The sequence below is a fragment of the Culex quinquefasciatus genome, chromosome 2 (assembly GCF_015732765.1).
Source record: "Culex quinquefasciatus strain JHB chromosome 2, VPISU_Cqui_1.0_pri_paternal, whole genome shotgun sequence".
Taxonomy (NCBI): Eukaryota; Metazoa; Arthropoda; class Insecta; order Diptera; family Culicidae; genus Culex; species Culex quinquefasciatus.
Window position 1 is genome coordinate 186,012,795 of NC_051862.1, and position 17,008 is coordinate 186,029,802.

The 17,008-nt window shown below is 43.5% G+C and overlaps 2 protein-coding genes across 2 annotated transcripts; one reads left to right on the forward strand and one right to left on the reverse strand.

Annotated features, from left to right (window-relative positions):
- Nucleotides 1-6: 6 nt before the first annotated feature.
- LOC6031212 (zinc finger-containing ubiquitin peptidase 1) lies at nt 7-11,889 on the reverse strand. Its single transcript, XM_001841994.2, is given in 6 exon segments — nt 7-1,421; nt 4,524-4,735; nt 4,793-4,888; nt 4,891-5,140; nt 5,201-6,998; nt 11,060-11,889. Coding segments are annotated over 5 exon segments (2,394 nt in total). The 5' UTR covers nt 6,992-6,998; nt 11,060-11,889; the 3' UTR covers nt 7-1,376.
- A 2,712-nt stretch (nt 11,890-14,601) lies between these two features.
- On the forward strand, nt 14,602-16,723 carry LOC6031211 (glutaryl-CoA dehydrogenase, mitochondrial). The gene is made up of 5 exons (XM_038251241.1): nt 14,602-15,026; nt 15,096-15,116; nt 15,335-16,286; nt 16,350-16,510; nt 16,572-16,723. Exons 1-5 carry the CDS (start codon nt 14,723-14,725, stop codon nt 16,631-16,633), a joined length of 1,500 nt encoding a protein of 499 aa, XP_038107169.1. The 5' UTR covers nt 14,602-14,722; the 3' UTR covers nt 16,634-16,723.
- The last annotated feature ends 285 nt before the right edge of the window (nt 16,724-17,008 follow it).

Here is a 17,008-nt window from a genome sequence, read left to right on the forward strand (position 1 = left end):
TTTATGTTTTGCCTTACTTATGCTTTCCGTTATATACTTATTGAAACAACGTAATCATTGACATTGATCTCTGTCGGTTAGTTCGAAGCCAGGTAATTCGTTTCATTTTTTGAAAGTGTGTATTTTCTTAACTTTGTTTGTTCAATGATGTTACCTTTAGTTTTTTGTTTTATTTCCGTATGCTCTTGTTCACAACTGAAGCTGGATTGTCGTTCATTTTTATTTAAGTTTTTGTTTTAGAGAAACTTGCTTGGAACAATTTCTGCTGGGTAACCACATTTTTTGAGTTAATATTTTAAGCTATGCTTTCACAATGTCACAGTTAATTCAAAACACAAACATTAAACAAGTAAGTTGGTAACAGAGAGTCGCGTCGTCACGACGGTAAATTGCTTTTCAAGCTAGGACGTGCGATTGAACAGTGCCTATAATCGAGTGGTGGGAGGAAAAAGCTGACACAAATTGACTAAAAAAAAGACTTCACGCGACATTGCCTTGCAATTTCGACAGAAAATACATATCTAAACCTAATGAACGTACCTAAAAACTAGTTTTCTTTTTGTCCTCGTGGTAACATCCCTAGTAATTATTAGTTGTTTGTTTCTCTCTTTGCTTGTTTCACAATTTTTGCTACTTCAATACTTTTTCGAAGGCGAGCAGTTTATTAGTTTATGCTTTGTGTTTACCTTAAACATTTTTTTTTATTTGTTCTATTCGATCATATCGCGTTTATTTTATTTTATTTTATTTTTTTTTTGTTTCTTTTTGATTATTGGTTAGTAATGCAATCGACATTCAGTGCTGAGCAAAATGTACCGTTGTATTTTTACTTTTACTTTTAATTCTTCATCCTAATTCGAGAGCTTGACAGAGAGCGAAAGCTTGGAACTGCTGATGCAGCTGCTAATAAGGAAGGGAGGGCATGGCATGAGGTGAGAAGTTGTGGTGACTGCAAAACTGATCAATCTAATATCTGTGGCCACTAGCAAGAGAGAATAACTACGTCTTAAGTTCAATGCGGTACTTGTGTTTGCGTTTCTGTGTGTGTGTGTGTGTGAGTGTGTATTTTAGAATAAGACTAATTGAGTCAAGTTTTGTTTTGCTTGTGTTGCTTGTATTTTCGGTGTTAGAGTAAGAGGGGGTGAATGTGGTACTTGCGTTTTGAAGGATTAGTTTTTTTTTGTTTTGCTGTTTTCACTCTTTGTATGTTTAATTTCGATTACTTCGCGCGTCCTCCTACTCCTCCTTCCTTCCCGATCGTACTTTTCTAAATGTTAGCTAATTTTTTTCATCTAGGCTAAGTAAAATCAATAAAGATAAAATTCTGAAATTAGCGTAAATTGAACGAGTATCGTCGTGTAACCGACTGGAGCACGTCAACGGTCGGGCGGGATTCTGTGGGATCGCAAAATTTTACTAGCCTGGAAAAATACATTTACAAAACAAAAAAAAAGTCGGAATTAAAATATGATCGTTGCTTTAAATAGCAGAAACGATTCAGAGATAATATATATCTATTCCAGTCACTCATCTCTTTTCAATTTATTACAGTTAGTTTTGAAAAAAAAGAAATGATAGCTTGGCAATTTTGAGAACTAGCTTTAATCATAAGCAGTCTTATGAAAGATCAATTAAAATTGAATACACAAAATTTTCACCACAGATTGAAATTACTCGAAAACTGTCAAATTAACTCAAGCAATTCTTCTTCCACAGTTTTATTTATGGTGTTTACTAAATCCACTTCATGTTTCATACAATTTTATAAAGGCATCAGTAAATAATCGGCTCCCCTCCCACTAACATTTACACACAAAATCCTTTGTAATTACAAAAGCCGACTCGGTCTTAACCAGGTCCCTGTGCCGAAAAGGACCTAATAAAAATAATTTTATGAAAAAGCACATTAGTAAATGATAAGAACAAATGTAAAAATATATCAAATTTGCTCGAGTAACTAACCGAATGCAAAGAAACTAAAATTTTATAAAAGTAGGACAAATGTCCCTAAATTGGACCTAGTACCCATTTTCAGGGTGGACCACTCAATTCCAATTTTAATACCTAAAGAATGATTCCAAATCAAAAACTGTTAATAAAAAAGTCAATATCAACCATCGAGCAACATTTTTTATCAGTCAAAAAAAATCTAGAGTTTTTTTTAAAAGGTCCGATAAGCTTTCATATAATGATAGAACCTATTAAACAAAAACTCTAGGTGATAATATATATGATATATGATAACCAAAACATATAGTTTCAATATTATTTTGAAAATTTCCCAATATATTGTTTTCGTAACTCACTTTTAACAGGAATAGGAAAGGAAATAGATAGCATTGAATAAAAATACTGAATTCTCACACACACAGTTGTAAAAAAAAAAACAAAAAAAAAAATTTGAATTATTTTTTTTGCGATTTTTATTTTTCATTCAGAGCGGAAATGTTTGGATTTTATTTGATATTAGGGTTTTTTTTAATCAAATGAAAATCACGCTTTATCTATAATCATTTACCCATACTCAGTAGGGTGGTCTAAATCCGGGCTTTTTGGGGGCTACATCCTGAAATCAACTTTTTTCAGTTTTTTTACCTGTGGAGGACGCAATAGTCGTCCAATCTTTATCAATTCTCAGATGTAGAACCTTCATTGAATAATGAACAACTTTTTTGAAGACTCCATATTTTAAGGATTTTTTACTGAAAAGTTATTAGCTTACGAAAATTGCCCTTTTTGCGCAGACGGCTCTGAGGGGCTACCTATCAACGATTATTTTTGAATGAACGTGCGTGCACGCTTGCCTGCCTGCCTGCCTGGCAGTGCGCCTGTTTTGTTGCTCCTCTTAGCAGGCCGCGCAAAACTGTCTTTTTGGAAGCTAATAACTTTTCAGCAAAAAGTCTTAAAAATATGGTGTCATCGGGAATGTTGTTCAAAATTCAATGAAGGTCCTACATCTGAGAATTGATAAAGAGTAGACGACTATTGCGCACTTTACAGGTAAAAAACTAAAACAGTTACATTTCTCCATACATTTTGACGATTTTTCCCATACAAACTTCAAGCGATTAGAGGGAGGGGTTTCCGTGTTCAGAATGAGCTCAAATTTGGAATTTAGCCTAATGATGGGCCAATGATGATTTCAGGGTGTAGCCCCAAAAAGCCCGGATTTGGAACACCCTTAAACTCAGGCAGGTATTAGACTATGACAAAAAAAAAACAAACAAACTCGCACTTTTGCTTGTTGTGTTGTTTGGAAAACTGTCAAACACGAAAAAGTGCGAGTTTGTTTGTTTGTCATAGTCTCATTCCGCTTCACATTATTTTTAAATGAGTCAAACAAAGCAAAAACTGGTCGACAAATCTACCTTACATGTTAAAATCGTTGTTTTTTTTTCTTCAAATATTTGAGCAATGCATATGTTAGCGGACTGTATACAATTGGCCTACTTTGTTCGTCGGAACCAAGTGGCCACACGTGAGAGACGGCTTTCCGGCGGATTAAGGATCGCGCGCGAGGAAAAATGAAACACGTCTTGCTCTCTTCAAAACTTCTTCGGACTGATATTTATTGTTGTTTGTTTTTCTCCCACTTCAACGCAAAAAGCACGCAACGACGCTCGCGTTGACAGACCGGCCGCGCACCGAGGGGCAGGGTAGGTAAACCATCACCATCGCACTATCATTGATGCATATTTCGGTGCGTTCCTCGTCTCTTAAAATTTCTCTTCTCTTTCGCAGCCGAGTGATGGTCGGCTTGCTATCGCGAATATCGAAAGCCCATCACATCGACGAGAAATACCATCTCGCTGGCTCCGATGGAACTATCGTTCCAACCGGAGAGGCACGCACACGAAATTGCTGTATACATACACTGGAGCTCACGCACACAAATGAACTCATTTCTACAGGGCTTACGGGCGAGAGAATTTCACGATTGCTCTTTCTCTTGCTTTTTGAGCGAGGGGACTGGCTGTGTGAGAGATTTTTTTCCGTCTTACGCATCGGTTTGTTCGTTGCCCGCTATTTCATCGGCGTCGTTTTCGCTTCGCTCTCTTGATGCAGTTTTGGGAGAACGCCGACAATTTGATGATTTGAGCGAGGGACGATATCTGAAAGCCCTCGCCATCGGCGAGGAAACGAGAAAATACCATCCCTGCCGAGGGGTCGACCGCAGGTATTCCGCAAACAGCATATCATTCTAATTAATCAAATTGATTCTCATTAGCTTTTTTTGGTGATTAAAGATAAATGTTGATTTTTGGTTGATAAACTTAGTCAAAAATAAATAAAAATCATTTGATTCATAAAAAAATATTATGAAAATCTATGTCAAATGCATGCCTTTATAATCATCCAACATTTATAAGGATTGTTGATTTCTCAAATAGCCCTTTTCAATTTCCAATAGACTAAGGGAAATGCACAATTCGTAGGCTGTCCAAAATATGAACATCTTTCCTATTAAAACTGAATAAATAAATAATATTTTTTTCTTGTTATTAAAGAAACAATGAACTTACTTGATACTGCTCCTCGGTTTCGATGAGCCCCTTCACCGCCACCACCTGGTACTGGGGCGCCCTCATGGCGGCGGAATTTTTCCGTATCAACCGCAGCGAGTCCTGCGAGGACCCGAGCGCCGCAACCTGGCGCGGCCCGTGGCTCGGATCGAGCACCAGCAGCGACAGCCCAGAGGTGCGCTGCTCGATGCCGATGATGGTGCGGGAGTGGCCTACAAAACGCGGGAAAGTTCAATTTGGCGATCGCTGAGAAGTTACCTCCATCCTACCCTGATGCTGCAGGTACAGCGGTGGCGTGTGGATTCGCGGTTCCTCAAAGTATCGCAGCACCCAGTTGAACAGCTCCGGGTGGCGTCCGTCCGGGAGGTTGGCCGGTGAAAGTCCACCAGCTCACAGCGAATCCGCAGCCAGGACAGCACGGTGACGATTTCGGTGGCGCCGATCCATTTGCGCGTGTTGTACAGCTTGCAACCTAGCTGCTCCGAACCCTGAACGTCGAATCCCTGAGCCCAGGCGGCCTCCACCATCCGCTGCAGCCTTGAAATACTTGGCATCGCAGTTCGGGCTGGTCCGTGCGATCCCCACGCCGAGTAGAGAGCTTCGTTGTAGGCGGTGTTCTGAGGGAGGGGGAGAAATTGTTAGAAATATTAGTGCGACCCAGGAGGCGAAGGTCTCACCTGTAACAGCGACGACAGCATCATCTGCAAATTCCGGTAGCCACAACCCCAGCCCTTGTCGCCGTAGCTGGACGCGTAATGATCAACGCTCGAGCAGACATACGTTTTCAGCACGTTCGGCGAGGACGCGGAAAGGGCTAAAACCCGCGGCGAAACGGACTTGGTGCAGGACGATCCATCGTCAACGCCGTGGGACTCGGCCGCCCTTAGGCCAACCTGCCGCTCGTAGTAATCGGCGACGCTCATTTCTCCGGCATAAACGGCCCGTTGCATTGCCGCAGCAGATTGTTCCCGGAAGTTGCCCTGGTCATCCATTCCGTACTGAGCCCTCAGCATCTCAAACTCTCGCTGCTCTCGCAACTTCTGAGCTTGCTTTTCCAAATCGGGTTGATCTACACCGGCTGTACTCGGGTTCTGTGGACTCTTGCTAAAGTGCTTCTCGATGTGGATCTCCATTTCGGCAGTTTTCATGTTATCGAAGGAAATGCCACAAACCGGACACAAACTCCCGGTCAGGCAACCGTTGACTGTGGCAGCTGCGGCCGAAGGCGTTCCACCGCCGTTTGGCTGTCGATCCGCTTTGGCCGGACTCAGGATGTCGCGGTGTTCGATGTTGACGTGCAATTCCAGGTCGGAACCAGACTCAAAGGTTCGCGCGCAAATGGGACATTGCAGGGCGCTTAGCGTGTCCACGTGGGAATGACCGCTGGCTCCGTCGCCGTTGTTTATGCTTGGACTCAGCGGGTCAAAGTGCGATCGGTTTATATGCTCCTCGAGGACGCTCGGGTTTTCGGTCGTGTAAGGACACAGCAAGCACTGCAACGGACTAGGTTTGGTAGTGGTTGTGGTAATCGGTTTGTGTGATTTCAGCTTAAGTCCCAGCTGAGACCGCAGCGGAGATCCTTGCCCACCGGCACCGGTAGTCACAGTCGTGCCATTGCTGCTGGTGCCACTTCCGCTAGCAACGACCCCACTCGTACACCCGGCGCCACCTCCGTTCATCACCACCTCTTTGCTAGCACCGTTCGTCATGCCCATATCACAGCTTTTGTTGTTGCTTGTACTACTCGTAGTTGTCGACGTTATCGTCACCTCAGGACACTGCTTACTTCCGCTCGGAAACAGTCCGCCATTACTGCTACTGGTACTTCCGCTGCTCACACTCATCATGCCTGCCCCGTTGTAGAACCCATTTGTCTGATTCCCACCTCCAACGCTGGACCGACTGCTACTCATGCTCGTGCTCATCGAAGAACTTATCTTATGATTGCTGGAACTGGCCGCGCCATTAAAGTGGTACAACGTCGCCGAGTTCCCGCCGTTGCTCGCAACCTTCCCGTTCACGTTTGAAACCGGTGTCAGCAGCTCGGACGTAATCGAAGGCGATAACCCGCGACAGTCCGAAATCGAGTCCGAATCCCCGTCAACACTGGGCGTCTGATCGTCGATAAAACTCATCAGCTCGTTCTCCGGCGTCAGATAGTCCAGATGGGCCTGATTTACGTGCAGCAGCAGCTCGGCCGCCGGAACGCCACTCAGCCCACAAAACGGACACTGGGCACAGCCTTCGACGTGGCACTGGCGTGTGTGATCTCGCATTGCGTCGTCCGACAGGCCGGACATGCCGCAAATCTCGCACGAGTGCTCCTGCAGATGGATTCCGTTGGAGGCCACCACCATTGGCGGAGCTGGCGGGGGACCCATCGCACTGGCACCGGACGCGGATGCCGAGTCTTTGGTGTTGGTATTGCCTGAACTACTTCCATCCTTGCCGTTTGTGTGGTGCGACATGTTGTTCCTGCAATAGGAGATCGTAAAGTTGGAACATTAGTTATCCTGGTTACTTAAGCAAAGTTATATCAACTATTCTTAAATCAGGGTGATGTTTTTTGCATCAAATTAGAATGTTTTTTAATCTGGCTTATTTAATACAGGTAAAAACGATACCACTCGCTCTACAACTCTACAACGTGGCTTCGGATAATCGAGTTATCTTTTTTGCATTTAAAAAATACTTCTTGCAAGAAAAACATCCCTGAAAAAAATACTTTTGCAGATCTAAGAAAATGTCCTACAATTTCTCTCTGTGACTTTGCCTTCCTCACGTTAATATACTCATTATAGAATGATAAATTTTGATCCTGTTGGACTCATTGGAAATGTCTTTTGATTACACATCTAACTATGGGTCCCATGATTGATAAGGACGACATTTCCATAAAAATACCTGAGATCTGGCCTCTAAAAAGTGTATAAATAACACTTAAGTGCTTATAACTTTGGATAGGTTTGTCAGATCTTCAATGTGTTGGACTCGTTAGAAAGGTCTTTTTAATACCTTTCAAAAACCACCCTTTTTAAATCTTCCACACAAAGAAAAAAAACTCTTAATTTAAAAAGATCGTTCATAGGATTAAAAGTTCGCGTTGGTGAATATTCGTAGAAAGTTCTAACTTTTTAATTTAAAAGTTGAAAAGTTTTTAATACTACCATGCATTTATGGAACAAAACCATTGTATCGGTAAAAGTTTTTTACTTTTGATTGGAAAAGAAACCTTTTATGGCAAAAATAAACTACATTTAAAAAATTCCTTTGTGGACCACCATTCAGTGAGGTACTCCTGGATTTTAGCTCCTGAAAAGTGCTTAAAAAGTGCAAAAATGCCTCACGGCAAGAAAAAAAGGCGGTCCTCACCAGCAAGATCGGTAGATTTGAAGAAGCTGAAGAATGCCGAAGCGCTACCTGCAAAGCCAGGCAGTTTGAGCAAGGACGCTAAAAATTCGTCTGGAAACCAGTTCGCTACCCTCCCTGTGGACGTGAGCGAGAAGGAAGAATTTGAACGACGGGAAAAGTTGCCACCCATTTTTGTGAAAACATCGTCATCGGACTCGGTGTGAAAGTGGCTGACCGGATTTATCAAATCTGGTGCTTTACGAGCTTCCATTCGCTTGTGTGCTGATGGACTCAAAATTCTGCTACCTAGCAGAAAGGATTACAACTACGTTCGGGATTTCCTGAACAACACAAAGATTGAAATCTACAGCCATGACGATCCAGGTAAACGCCCCATGAAACAGGTCCTCCGTGGCCTGTACGACATGGATGTGAGTGTGCTGAAAGAAGAGCTCAAAACTCTGAAGTTGAACGTAATCGAAGTCTTCAAGATGACGAGACACAACAAGGACATCAAGTATCGTGATCAACTGTACCTGGTTCATCTCGAGAAAGGATCGACAACGCCGTCTGAGCTGAAAGCAGTTCGGGCAATTTTCAACATCATCGTGACTTGGGAACGTTATCGTCCAGTGCACCGTGACGTGACACAGTGTTCGAACTGTTTGCCGTTTGGGCATGGTGGAAGGAACTGTTTCATCAAGAGTCGTTGTGCAACCTGCGGAGGGGAGCACAAAACTCATGCTTGTAACACAATCAACGAGAACATCGAAGCCAAATGCTTCAATTGCGGCGGCGACCATTCGACCAAGAATCGAAGCTGCCCAAAACGAGCTGAGTTTGTAAAAATTCGGCAGCAAGCGACCCCCCCCCCCTCCCCAAAACAACCAAGCTACCTATATACCCATTCCGGTCCTGGAACAGCTGCAGTTCCTGCAGGAAGCTGGTCTTGTCCTTTTCGAGCAATCGACCCTTGACTCGACCTTGTCCCGCACCCGCACCACCCTCCTTCGAAGGCGTTCCGCTGCTGCTGTTTGGCTCACAAAAGTTTCCGCGTCGGCTTTGCTTTGCGTCCTAGACTCACCTGCACCACCGCTGTGCACCGGACCCATCAAAGTATTTGTTTACATTTGGGACTTAGGCGTACTCGATTACACGAGAACGTCAAAATGAAAGAAATTATACAGTCGTATTAAAAGTTAAGACTTTTAAATCAGTTGGTAAGAAGATTTCAAAAAACTTTACCAGCAAAAGTTTTAATTTTTAATACAAGAAAAAAAACTTTCCCTCAAGCTAATTTTAGCAACTTCTTAAATCAAAAATAAGTTACTTTTATCATTACAGTAATTTGATTCGGAGTCGATAGGTATACGTGAAGGTGGGTCTAGGAGGTCGAATGAAGAAGTTTATTTTTCAAGTGATTTTATAGCCTTTCCTCAGTAAGGTGAGGAAGGCAAAATACTTCTTTGGGAATGAGCTTTAATTGATTTTTTTTCGTTTACCTATGTCAACTGTACACAAAAAGTACAAATTTTACAGGTACAAAACTTTTTCTGATCAAACTCAAATTTGGTGGAGCTTGGACCACCTTCTTTTTGGCACCGTCCCAAATTTTGCGACATTCGTCTTTTTTCCAAAAAACCTCTTTATACAAATGGCTACATCTCGAAAACAAAAAATGATAGAGAACAGCTCGACCGCTATTTTTAAAAGGAAACGCTGAATTGAATGGCGTCATCATATTTCTGATTGGAATCAAATTTTGATGCATTTTGCGCAATTGAAAACTTTACATACAATTTTCTGAATATACATGCGATTAAAATTTGAACTCGTTTTTACTTCAGAATCAATTTTTCTCATGTCGGCCAAATTGAAATCTCTTCAGGTAAGGTTTTTTAGCTTGCAGTTTCAGAATTTACCTGGTGGACACCTAACTTGAGCTTAATCAGAGAAATCAACATACAGAATTTCATACTTGTATGGGAAACTAATGATGTAAAATTGCTTCTTTTGACATAGGGAATGCATGTACTAAGTTTTATCTAAATCAAGAAGTGAAAATTCAAAAATCGCGAAAAAGTTCGCAAAGTGGAGAACTTCTCTGCTTTCTTGAATATTTATTTTAGAAGATACAGCGTGCGAAACCGTTTTTTTTTTTTGTTTAGTTCGATTTAGCCATTTTGAAGATTTTTTTTCAACGATTGGGTGGCTTTTATACATGCAAAAGAGTAATCAAAAATGAAAATCTAATAAGCAAACGAGCAATCAATTTACCAATTAAAGAAACCACTTCACTAATGTGTGCACCCCATCCTCTCTCGTATTTCCCATAATCCCTTGGCCTACACATATCCTGTAACCGATAACCCCCCACACTGCCTTGCTCTAGCATTCCAAACACCCAGCGCACAGGACATCAGTTCGCATCGCGTCGCCGTTTTGTGGTCGTCGTCGACGGTCGCCGCGCCGAGAGGAACAACTTCAAAGTCGGAGTGTGTATGTGTATTGATTTATGCTCATGCTACCGAGCCTGCTTCTATATTGCTTCCCCACTTTTGAAGCGAACTCTGCGTTCTTCCATAGAGTACATTTCAAGCGACTATTATGATGGGAAACCACCAAAACTATCCTTTCCATATCACATCACAACGACGGCGATAACAGCACAGAGCCCGAGTGGGCAAGATAATATCAACAAATTGTTTGGAAAAAATAATAATTGCGGTTCTCCGCGCTGGCTCAGGCTTACGGAGTTTAGCCGTCGACCACCGTCCCTCCCCCCACACAAACACTGGAAGGACTCTTGCTTTTTCGACAATCACGAAATTATGATTTTTGCCATGCGAGCTCTCCCCCGTGCAATGTATGTGGAAAATTATTACCGATTAGAAGTGAAATGATGATGGCAGAGAGAAGGAACGAGAGAGGCGAACGAACGAAGGGAAAGAAGCCAGAACCTTCACCGAAAAGCTGACCTCGATTGTCTTACGCCAAACAACAAACGCACATTTTTATCGATTAAATGATCTAATATCGGGGAGGCGCTTCAACAGCGACAGCGACGGCCCGTTTTCGACGGCCTCGCGAACCACGGGGAACCACTTTTCTGTGGTTCGATTTTTCCTCGCTCTGAAACAAGAACAGCGCGGATGAAAAAAAAAAAGTCAATAATGTGTCCTTACCTCTGCTGGCGATTTTGCTGCAGCGGCGGCGACGGCAGGATACCCACTGCTGACCGCAGTGGAGGGGACCCGGGGGGAAGGGGCGACGATTTTTTCGTCGTTCCTTAGCAGTAGCAGAAGCAGAACCTGGCCACGGCCATCTGTACTACGCGGTGGTACCTCTGGTTCAATTCCACCAATTGACGGGCGATTATCCTATCGTGTATCCTGAATCTTCCTGGAGAACCCCCGTCCAGTTCAAGGAACTCTTCTTATATCACAACACACATGCACAACTATAGGTATTATTGACCCGTGGGAAGGTAGTGGTGGCACGGAATCGACCTTCTTTCTTCTCTGCACTTTGTGTAATCCAACTTGATCCTGATTCCTGACGAACTTCCTGATGCGAGCCTTGTCACTCTCCGTTCACCAGCCACATCGATCCGACCAATTCCCAGAACCAAAAGGAATAAAATTTCTAAATTGTGTCCCTCCTAACGCGGCGGTCCTCGAACATCCTTCGGAAACGGTTGCGTTCGCCAGCGCCGAGTAGATAGAACTGAAACCCTGTGCTCAACTTCCTTGATGTCCGGAGCGGTGTCCGGCTCTCCCAGGAGAGTTTCTCACTGTGTCACACACGCTCTCGCACACGTGTGCCGTGTATAATTATGAATGAAAGTCGGTCCGTCCCGTGTGTCCAGCTGGCGCGCGCTCCGTCGATTCGCGAGTTATGTCAGAATTATTGCTCCGGAGTTATGTAAGGGTTTGACGTTTTGTGCTTGTGTCTTCCTTTTCTCGTGTAGATCTCGCTCTCACACGCGCGCGGGCTGCTGCCAGGATCTGAAATGGACAAAGGAAAAGTAAGCAAGGCGAAGCAAAGATTTGACAAACAAACAGCACGCGCAGAAGGCTGTGGTCACGCGTAACGGGACAGCAGCTGGGGCGCGAACCGCGAACGCTTATCAACTACAGTGATGGCCGAACGAAAGTAAGCATCTTGAAAAAACTTGCAAGATTACGCCCAAAATTCTTTCTCGCCATTAGTAACCCCAGGGTGACCGTGGGGTGACCACTAAAATTAAATTTTCAAATTTCCGGCTTTTTCCCGACCTTTCTATAAACTCAAATAATAAGTATTTCTTACCTAAGAAATAATACAAACAACTTTTGTTTCTGTTTTTTTTTGTCGTGAATTGTGTGCTGCGACGAGGCCTCGCGCTAGCCTTACTGAATTATTTGTGCCTTGAGCGTCATTTTCGTTCACTAATTTGTGTTTTATGTGCTTGTGTAATCTTAATTAATTATTTTGTGATTTTCAAAGCCCTTTCTATATCAACGTTGATCGGAAGGTACGGCGTCGTTTAAAGTGTGTATACATTTTTCGAATAAGGGATTATTTTTTACGGTGAAAATGCCATTTCTATATAATGATCAAAAGATGCGCTGACATTTTGGATCGTCGAGATAATAGTGGAGCAAAATAACTGTGTGTGAGTGATTTTGCGCACAGAAAAAAAATCATGGTAATATAACATCTGGAAAGGGTCAGTATGTCAGAAAAAATGTGTAATTTTACCTCTGAAAATGTTTAATTTTACCACTATTCTGGTGTAATGTCGCATTTTCAGTCTATATTGAGGTAAAATTACATCATAAAAGAGGTAATACCTACTAAAATTACAACTTCCAAATTAACACTTTTTTTTGCTGTGTGCTGCCGTTCTACGCATAATTGTCCCATGTCAGTTTTTGACGATTTTGACTTTATGCCATTTTTAAGTTTATCTGATGTGTACTTTAAGAAAAACACATAAAATCTGGTACTTTGTTCGGAAACTCATTAAAAACAACACCAAGTCTGTTTGTCCCATCGTTGAACTTCTACGCATAATTGTCCCACCAAGTATTTTCTTACACGGAATCATTAGTTTTACTAACCATTATGCCTTGTTTATCTGTTGTATAGCAAGTGGATCACAAATAAGGGTGATAAACTGCTAACTGGAGCGACTAGGGACACATAGGGCGAATATGAACCCACGGGACAATTATGCGTAGAAACACAGAAATCGGTCGAAAAATTTCAATCGCGTTTTTCTCAGTTGCACTTTTTTGAACATGGGACAATTATGCGTAGAACGGCAGTGTGTGTTAACCAGAAAGACCTCCCCATAGCATCGTTGCTCGGAGGGCTCGCCGACGGGTCTGTTATGAAAGTCCTCCCCATAGTATCCTAGCTCGGGAGGCATCGAAAAGCCAATACCTTATCCTACTAACCCAAAAAATATTAACACTCAAACGTTCGGGTAGTCATTTGACCCCTACTTTTTTCTTAAAAATCTTATAACTTTTGGTAGAATTGATCAAATTGGATGCTTCCGGTTGCAAAAGATCCAGATTTGTCTATATTTTTTTAACTTTCAGATGGGGGATCCCATGATTCCTTGAAGTTTTGTATCATTTCCGACATTTTTCTATCGAAAAGATTTTGTTATTTTGGCCAAATACCCATATGGGAGGGCCGAGGTACCCCAACGGAATCCGGAATATCTCCGGTAAAAATTAATCATATTTGTCCCCCATCTGACATTTTAAGAGCGAGTCCACGAACAGGGCATACCCCTTTGTATGGGACGTCGTTTGGACCTCACCAATCTGCCTGAAATTTTCAGAGGTTGTTTGTACATATAAAACTAGCATCTGGCCAAAATATGAGCACTCTAGGTCAACGGGAAGTGGGGCAAATCGGGACACAAAGTTTAAAGGTTTAAAAACGTCAAAAATCTTAAAAAGGCTATAACTTTGGCAAAATTCAATTTATTTTCAAAATTCAAAATGCATCTGAAAGGGCTTAAAAAATGCAACAAAATGCAGGGTAGAGCATCCCGATTGGTCAAATCTAAAGGGAGTTATTGGCATCTTAGTGAAAAAATAGCATAATTTTCAAACTCAAATAAAAAAGTGTTCCATCCAGATATCAACTCGGTTCGACCTGCAGCTTGTAGGGGACATCTGGGACTACCATCTGAGACTGAGAACGCTTTGGGTAAGGCAGTTTAACATATTAAATAGACACTTTTACTTTTAGTGATTTTTTTGCTAATGTAAATCACATTATTTTCTGTACAACTACAACTTTTCAACAAAAGATTCGAAGTTTAAAATTTTATGTTGAAGCAAATCCATTGAAAAGCTTAGTACAGCGGTATACGCACTTCGGAAGGATCCGGTCAAGAAAAAAATCAAATGGGCAGCAGCGGCAGCGCAAGCAAGTCAGAGAGCGTGAAGAAAAGCCCCAAGAAATCGCTCCCTCTCCTTTGTTCTGCTGTTCGTAAAGCTGTTTCTTGACCCCTTTCCTTCCGATCTGCATACTAGCCTTACAGAAAAAAACATGAAAAAATAAAAGCCAGAAAAAAGCTAATATAAATCACATTATTTTCTGTACAACTACAACTTTTCAACAAAAGATTCGAAGTTCAACATTTATGTTGAAGCAAATCCATTGAAAAGCTATTTTTTTCAATGAAAAATAGCAATAAAGAAAAGAGATGATCCCGTTACACTCAACTCACTTGCATGCAACATTAAATCACCCCACATTGTACGCTAAACAGCTGTTTGTGTGTCTACGCGCAAACCAAACGCACACTTGCACTGTTATCAGCCACACCAACCCAGCATATGGAAAAACACTACGAACGCAACCACCCAGCAGGTATCACACCAATACCAAGCCTTCCACGCGCGTTCATTCGAGTAAAAATTAAAGAGACTCTCCCATCTGCTCAGTCAGGCAGCAGTGAGCGATTGAAAGTGAAACCGACTGGTTTGGTGTGCTGTTTCTTCGTGCCAAGTATCTTGCGCAGCTGGGTTGTGCAATTCTCTAGAAGCTATTTAAATTTATTACGCGTAATGGCACTGCGAGCGCTAACCGGTCGGATTGGATCCTTGCGCGGGATCCTGAACGGTGGCAACGTTACCCGAGGTACTTGATAGCTACTTATTGAATTCCAATCAAAGGTTTAAGCTTAATTCCTTTTTCCATACCTTGCAGCATTCGCATCAACCAGCCAACGTGAGTATCAATTTGGAACGAGCCTCTGCTGCTGCTGCTAGGAGTAGACCTCTCAGGCTTATCATTTGCGCAGAGAGCAATCATCGTGTTGTTCGCGGCCGCTATTCACATCCCCCCCTCGATAAGATTGTGGGCCCTCACTTGACGTGTTTGCTGACTTGTCAACAAGATATTACTCTAGCGGTTTGGAGATTTAAAGTCTATTCTTCGCCTTTCAGCCGAATTCAGCTGGGAGGATCCGCTGAACCTGGAGTCACAGCTCAAGGAGGATGAGATCGCCATTCGGGACTCGTTCCGGGTTTACTGCGAGGACAAACTGCTGTCGCGGGTGATCCACGCTAATCGCGATGAGGTGTTTCACAAGGAGATCATGAAGGAACTGGGTTCGTTCGGGGTGCTGGGTTGCACGATCAAGGGTTACGAGTGTGCCGGCGTCAGCAACGTGGCGTATGGACTGCTAACGCGCGAAGTTGAGCGTATCGATAGCGGGTACAGATCGGCGTTCAGCGTTCAGAGCTCGCTGTGCATGGGCGCGATCTACGACTATGGCAGCGAGGCGCAGAAGCAAAAGTATCTGCCGAAGATGGCCCGCGGGGAGTTGATCGGATGCTTCGGACTGACCGAACCCAACCACGGTAGCGATCCGTCGTCGATGGAGACGCGAGCCGTTCACGATCCAAAGACGAAGACCTACGTGCTGTCCGGAAGCAAGACGTGGATCACCAACTCGCCGGTGGCGGACGTTTGCATCGTGTGGGGCAAGACCGAGGACGGCAAGGTTCGGGGATTTATCGTTGATCGGTCCGAGAGTTCGCAGGGACTGTCGACGCCAAAGATCCAGGGCAAATTTTCGCTGCGAGCGTCCGACACCGGAATGATTCTGATGGACGAAGTGCGCATCCCCGAGGACAACATTCTGCCGAATGTTTCCGGTATGCGAGGCCCGTTCGGGTGTCTGAACAACGCCCGGTACGGTATCGCTTGGGGCGCATTGGGCGCCGCAGAGTCCTGCCTGAAGATCGCCCGTGGCTACACGCTGGACCGAAAGCAGTTCAAGCGACCGCTGGCCGCCAACCAGATCATGCAGAAGAAGATGGCCGATATGCTGACGGAGATCAGTCTGGGACTGGCGGCGTGCCTGCACGTGGGACGACTCAAGGACCAGAAGATGTGAGTATCCCCCTCGCCATAGTTATACGTGTTTTAAGCTTGACATTGAACCCCGTTCGACAGCCACACGCCGGAGATGATCTCGATGCTGAAGCGTAACAACGCGGGTAAGGCGCTGGAGATTGCGCGGGTGGCGCGTGACATGCTCGGTGGTAACGGGATTTCCGACGAGTACCACATCATCCGCCACGTGATGAATCTGGAGGCGGTGAACACGTATGAAGGTGGGTCTTGTCGGTTGAGTTGTAGTAGAACTTGCGCTTCATTGGAACTTGTTTCTTGCAGGAACGCACGACATTCACGCTCTGATTTTGGGACGTGCCATCACGGGTATCGCAGCATTCTAAACGTAACCGTACTACTTCCAACCTTCGTACTACTAACGCGCATTTAATTTTACGCATTTGACCAATATAACGATGAACCAGTGAAATTTATCCAAGATCTTTGACTTTAAGCTTATCACTTTTATTCCTGTGGTCATTGAAGTATGTTAGCACGTTGTTGGCTAATCCCCATCTCCGCTAGCTCTTCCGGATATCACTTTGTAAGATATCAAATTTCGACATGCTCGAAATGCACCAGACCACACTTTCGTAGAGCAAAACCGAGTTGACGTTCGAATTGAAGATCCGTAGTTTTGTGCGTAAGCTTATTTGGTTTAATCGCCACTGTTTGCGGAGACCTGAGAAGCATCCAAACTTTTTGACCTTCGTGGATAT

Excerpts from the sequence above, each read along its gene's own strand:
- LOC6031211 (XM_038251241.1), top strand. The coding sequence starts at position 14,723 with ATGGAAAAACACTACGAACGCAACCACCCAGCAGGTATCACACCAATA. Across the intron at positions 15,027-15,095 it reads CGGTGGCAACGTTACCCGAG|CATTCGCATCAACCAGCCAA; the intron begins GTACTTGATAGC and ends CATACCTTGCAG. Across the intron at positions 15,117-15,334 it reads ATTCGCATCAACCAGCCAAC|CCGAATTCAGCTGGGAGGAT; the intron begins GTGAGTATCAAT and ends TTCGCCTTTCAG.